Source organism: Arachis stenosperma, chromosome 7 (genome assembly GCF_014773155.1).
Source record: "Arachis stenosperma cultivar V10309 chromosome 7, arast.V10309.gnm1.PFL2, whole genome shotgun sequence".
Taxonomy (NCBI): Eukaryota; Viridiplantae; Streptophyta; class Magnoliopsida; order Fabales; family Fabaceae; genus Arachis; species Arachis stenosperma.
The window spans coordinates 19,549,228-19,555,900 of NC_080383.1; the positions used below are offsets into that span (position 1 = coordinate 19,549,228).

The 6,673-nt window shown below is 33.3% G+C and overlaps 1 protein-coding gene across 1 annotated transcript; it reads right to left on the minus strand.

Moving 5' to 3' along the window:
• Positions 1–1,151: 1,151 nt before the first annotated feature.
• On the minus strand, positions 1,152–6,046 carry LOC130942035 (probable polyamine oxidase 4). Its single transcript, XM_057870709.1, has 10 exons — positions 5,799–6,046; positions 4,289–4,407; positions 4,073–4,161; positions 3,831–3,944; positions 3,526–3,613; positions 3,339–3,424; positions 2,991–3,093; positions 2,806–2,903; positions 1,789–2,218; positions 1,152–1,578 (listed from the first exon to the last, which is right to left on the minus strand). Exons 1-10 carry the CDS (start codon positions 5,836–5,838, stop codon positions 1,252–1,254), a joined length of 1,494 nt encoding a protein of 497 aa, XP_057726692.1. The 5' UTR covers positions 5,839–6,046; the 3' UTR covers positions 1,152–1,251.
• Between the last annotated feature and the right edge of the window lie 627 nt (positions 6,047–6,673).

Here is a 6,673-nt window from a genome sequence, read left to right on the forward strand (position 1 = left end):
TTTGCGTTCATGAAGATACTTAATCAAAATCTTAGCAAAATTATCTAAACGGAAAATTCTAGGGGCCAGCAGTTTTATTGAATTTTGGCCAGCATGTAACCAGCAGAGGAAGGTGAGCCATTGGATGAAATCTCACACCATCAAATTATCATTGATGGCTAGTTAATGGCTAACAATCACAAAAATTGCTGGCCCCTAGCATTATTCTTATCTAAACAATGTGTCATATGTCACCAAAAAATCTTGCAGGATTGGGTGCTGTAAAACGAAAACTTGCCAATGTGCTTTTCATCCTTTACTGAATGTACTATTTCTATACTTAGTAGGAAAAAAAAAGGTAGAATTTACACTAAAAAAATCTGCATTGATGAATGTTATGTTATATAACGCTTTGGCTCATTGTGCCTTTCCACCCTAAAGATACACAGATCATTTTTATTACAATGTTGCCTCAAATATCAAAACACATATATATATATATATATATATATATATATATATATATATATATATATATATATATATATATATATATATATATATATAATTTGGTCAGAGAAATTCGTGAATCCTCTATATGATAATTAATTAGGGAAATCAGATCTTGTTATTGACAAATGATGAATAACTGAGAGTCATGAGTGAAATAATACTATAGCTAAGATAGATATGCAGAGTAATTTCGATAATCAAATAATCATATATGAGAAGTAAAGAACCAAAAAAAGTTTGATGTGATCAAATTATTTAAGGCAATTATTTATATACTATAAAATGTCCTGATGTATGAGTCAAAATACACAATGATTATTAAAGTAAGAGTAAAAAAAGTGTGAAAAAGATTATAATTTTACAAGTTACATAGAAAAAGATTATATAGATTATAATTTGATTTCACTTTTAGTAATGAAGCATGCTTCTTGTTGCTGCTAGTTGGGGTATATAGTATTGATTATTGACCAAAAGGTCGTGGATACATGGAAAAAAAATGTATTTATAATGACATATTTCTTTGGCATAGGGTTATTTGACTTTGTATATTTTAATATAATCTTCTTGGCTGAGTTAAAATTGAAGAAGCATGTAGTGACAAACAAACTAATTCAGGGAAATGGAAGAAGTTGATTAAGGAAAATGAGCATTTTGCCTTAAGGTTTTTAAACTACAACAATGTGCATCTGATCGATGACTTGTTGACTGGTTCTTTTGAACCAAAAATATTTTCAGTTTTGTCCAAAAGAAGAAAAAGAATCACATCCTTGAGATCTGAAGAGGTATATTAGTAGTTTCAAGCATCTCATGCCTAACAACAGAAACTAGAGGCAGATTATTTTGCACATGGCCTAGTTTCTCTAGAAGGTATCTTTGACAGTTTTCAGCAGCCATCATCCCAGCAGAGTAAGCTCCATGTACAGATCCTTGGTGGTCATCCATGCAAACAGCTTCCCCACCAAAGAACAAATTACCAACAGGCATCCGCAGCCTGTCATACACGTCCTCCGGCTTCCCAACTAAATCATATGTGTAACAGCCGAGAGAGTTTGGATCGGTTCCCCAACGTGATACAAGATACTGAACCTGAAAAGGTTTTAACATAGTATGAATTAAGGTTCCTTAAGTAAGAAGGTAGGATGTATAGAATAAAGAAATACATTGAGGTTTGGTTACTGGAAAACACAAATTTGTTTGGAGAATACAATACAGAAACAGAAAAGATATCTCTGTCCAAAGAAACACAAATTTTCTGTCATCCCAAAAACTTACAAAAAGATTAAGAGATGAACTTACTGGGTCGGATGCATCAGGAAACATCTTTTTGAGCTGTTGCATTACGAAATTCGCAGCCGACTCATTGGATAGCTTCTCAAGGTCATACGCGAACCTGCCAGCCGCCATATATACAAGAATCGGATGGCCTGTTGCTTTATGTAGATTGAGAAAATAACCACAGGAATAAGAGGTGGGTGCAACAATGCCCAAGAGTTCTACATTAGGCCAAAACACTTTGTCAAATCTTAGGGCAATCTTGTTCTCATTGCCCACACCAAGATCTGCAATTGCAGCAACCTTCCAATCAGGCAGTTTCGGTATAAATTCGATCAAATTGGCCTTTAGGATTCCGACAGGAACTGTTACAATAACGGCGTCCGCTACAAAGTTTGTGCCATTTTCAAGTGTGACCATTATCTTATTGAACCCATTTGATATCTTTGTCACCCTACATGGTGAGGTTTCAAAGAAGGATCAAAACCTTACACCATAAGTCCTAATCACCAGAAGAGGGTAAGATACAGCAGAATAAAGACATGTATTCTCATTACTAACATCAATAAAAAGTAAAATAAATTCAAAGTTCTATGGGTTCAGAGGACAATGCAATAAGATTGATCAAGTTAAACTTGGCAAATGATGCCCAAGATAATTCAATGGTATAAATCTTAGCATGATTTTTCATCAACAGTTCTATTGGATTATCTTGGCGCATCTAACTTGAAGCATTTTAAGGCATTGCCGGGTTCAGATTATAAATTGGGTGCCGCCACATCAAAGTTTTAGACTCAAGTTACAGTCAAATGAGTTTGAAAACTGAAATGAATTTTGATCCTAATCTCCGAGTGACAAAATATTTATTTTTTAGCTTTTTCCCCTCCCATCTTTATATATCCTGGCCTTGGTATCCTCACTGCTTCAAACATGATATAGTGAATTGTAATAATTTCTTCTTCCTTTCTCCTTTCATTTTCTCATAACAAATCAGAAAAACAACAATGCAGCTAAGTCATGCGATAAATTATGCAGGCATGCCTGTGATTCAAGCGTATATCCAGATTTTTTGCAAGAGCTTTAATAACAGGATCATATCCTTCTACCATTAGTCCATGACCACCAGAAAGGACGTGTTCCTATAAGAAAATTGATATAATTACTTGACATGGAAGTTTAAGGGTAATAAGGATCTTGTATCATTCAAGAAATATTGAGGAACTCACCTGATCCCAGGTTTTCAGTGATATCATATCTGCATCAGCAGCAAACCAAGCTTCCATTCTGCATATATACCATTGTAGCACTTCATGGGAAAGTCCTTGCTGCCTGAAAAGAAAACTTTGTCAGCTATAAGGATAGATTGAAAAAACTTCAAGCCTCATTGCTTATACATTACTCTCTTTGTTTCAAAATATATGTCACTTTGGAAATTTGGTACATTCATAACTGAAATGAATCTTGATATAAATTAAATCCAAATGCATTGCATTGTTAATATACCAAACTTTCAAAGTGACAGATACTTTGGAATAAAGAGAGTATCTTCTCTTAACATCTGGTAAATCTCTTACTTTAGTTCTGGATGGCTATTCAGCACAACCGAAATTGCTTGTTGAACTGACATGTCATCAGGATCCTCATCCCTTACTTTTCCTGTCTAGAGATGTCAACAGAAAAGCCTTTAGATTCCCCTTTAAGATGATTGTAATTGCCTTCAGGAATAAAAAGCAGCACAAGCCATAAGCTACTAGATCTTACCTCTTCTAGAATTCTCTTGAAAGTTTCCCCAACGTCCATGACTATTTGCTGGGGAACTTGATGACCATCTGTGTTAAAAAGCATGCAACTGGAAAGGCAAAAAATGGTTACAGCAAAGCAGAAGTAGTAGAAGTGAAAAAAAAAAAGAGAAATCAATAATAGAGCTATCAAAGACTTATTATAGTTTGGCAAATTTGCATATAACTATGAAGGATTTAGAAAAAATACTATTGCTGCATCATGAACCTCCAATTGCAACAATTAAATTGAATTGCAGAAAGATAAATAATTATTTTGATTATTACCTTTCCAAATCATGGTCATATAAGATAGAGTCATCACCACTGGTACGATATAACGTAAGCCCTAAACCACGTATCAGCGGAGCCAAGGGATTCTCATTGCAGACACCATGTAGCCTAAAAAATAATCAAGAAACAACTGATCTTTATGCCTGGAAAATAAATGCAAAAATTAAGTTCATCTTTTATCTTCAATACAATGTGTTAGAAACAAAGGCAGTTCCATTGAAGAATTTGAACTCTACCATGATGCTCCCATATCCACAGGACAACCAAAGGAGTAATCAGTATTAATGCGGCCACCAAGCCTATCCCGTGACTCTAGTATAGTAACCTATCCGAATGATTGAGAATAAGACAAAGCAGAAAGCAAGAGAAAATCTTTCTGCTGACCTAATTAAAGAAGATAGAAAGAATAAACAAAGATGAAGTATAATCATAAGTTTGTAAAAATATGGCACCTCAAAAGATGCATCATACAGACTACGCGCGGCGGCAAGCCCTGATATACCGGCACCAATAACAATAACAGAAGGAAGAGGACTGCATTGCCTCTCAATGTGTGAGGCAACAATCTTGCCTGCTCATTAGACACCAAAATCAGAAGGGGAAAAGAAAATCCTCATATATGAAATAGAATAAACTAAATAAACCATAAAAGGAAGAATCTCTCTTTTTACTGAACAAAAATAAATAGGAAAATCATCAACACAAGAATGTTATCCATTATCCAATCCAACTGTGTATGTACGGAAAATATCCTAGAAAGACAGAACTGTGAATTCCATCAGCAAAACAATTAAACAACCGATGGAAACCAAAGAAAGTGCTTCTTAAAGAACAAAGATCCTTGTGTTATATACTCCAGTACAAGAAATGAATTGTTGACAAAACACATTTCATTTCTCTGAATTTTACAAAATGTAAAAATATTGGCCACTTTGGGATAGAGGATGAACTCCTTTGTCAAGTTCCAGGGTCATTCATTCTCAATCATGAATAAACATATTAAAAAATATTCCCCCAAACACTGAGCTCGTAAGTTTTTAGAGAAGAAACTATACAGAATATCTTGAAATTAACAATGGCTGAACTGATTAGATAACAATTCGGTACATGAAGATTCTAAATAGATATCAATGCAAAGATGCAACAGTTATCCCATTGGGCTATATATCGGCCTCAGACACAAAACAATTCTTCAAATATTCCAAATCTCAATATTTAATACAAATTGAAGTATGAGATTGACACAGACAGACCAAATGAAAGAAATAGTCATACTAATTAGATAATGGGATCATGTGCTGGGAACTTGGTAGCTATTCCGTGATCTAATTATATTCTCCCTGATTATGGATATGAAAATGGACCACAAGAGAAAACAATATGGACAATATATATATAAAACCCTTCTTTGTCCAAGGTTGTTGATACAAATGACTTGATAAAATTTTACACTGCCAATATATCAGTAAATTTTCTGTTATTGAGCATACTACACTGCATATTAATGTGACAATTTATGGCAGATACAGTGCTCAATCATTTTAGGTGGTGTAGCATGATTAAGATCTTAATTGTTCATAATTGCAATCGTTGACATGAAAATCATCAACAATTAACAACACTAATACATTTGCATAATAGTGGCAAGTACCTCAACATGAAAATTAGAAGTACAAGAAAACAAAAACAAAAAACATAAAGAAAATTAAACTTTCAAGTTTCAACCAATGAATGAATATGAAGAGCAAAAGTATCACATAAGGGTCAAATCGCACGCAAGCTATTTTGGCTAAAAAATTTTAACTTACCAGCTTCCTACCAACTCTGAAACCTAAGGTTTGCAACAAAAACATTAATTTTTTTAAATGAACAGAAGTTGAAGATAATGAGCTAAGGAAACCGTAAAGAATATTATAACACTTAAAAGTATAAGAAAGAATGGAGAAAAGAAAAATGACTAACCGTCTATGAGATTGGTGGAGAACAATTCCTTAGGGTCCATTAGAGAAATAAAAGGCAAAAAAGAAAAAAGATGAGCGAAGTTGGAAAAGGTAGGTAAATTGGTGAAAAGGGTATGTTGAGATGAAGCAATGGGATGAGAGAAGAGATTCGTGTGTTTGATTGCAAAGAAGAATAATGGGGGAATTGAGCAATGCCTGTATTGTGTTTGTATTTATGCTTCTCTCTCTCTCTCTCTCTCTCTTTCCTTCATCAATAGACAGAAACAGAACGCTTTCTCTCTTTCTCTCTCTCTCTCTGCCAATCCAGAGAGACGCAATGCAACGGTACTATGGTAAAATGCGACTAACAAATACCCGCCAAACACTGTCACCATGGAATTATTATTATTATTATTATTATTATTATTATTATTATTATTATTATAGTTGTAGGATTTTCGAAGGAATGCCCTTGAAGATACAAAAATAAAAAACATTTCCTTTTTTTTCTTAAAAAAATGGAGTTTAAAATTTTAATGAAATTAAATGTATTAGTTTCTTTTCATTAATATTTCTACAATTTTAATTTTATTCTTAACAAATGCCTATCATTAATTATTAAGTCTAAGGGTGTTTAAAGCGGGCCGAGTTTAATTACATGCAGATTCGATCCTAAAAGATCATTGTATTTATTTTTTATTTAACTTAAAAATAACATAAAATATATCAAATTAAATCAAATTGATCTAATATAAAATTATTATATACTGATAGTTCTAGATGAACTTGAGAAGGGGGTTGAATCAAGTTAGTTTAAAATTTAGAGTTTCAAACTCTGTTGCAGTGGAAGCTTAAGTTGTAGGAGATTATTTGAAATTATCTCATACGTAGAACATT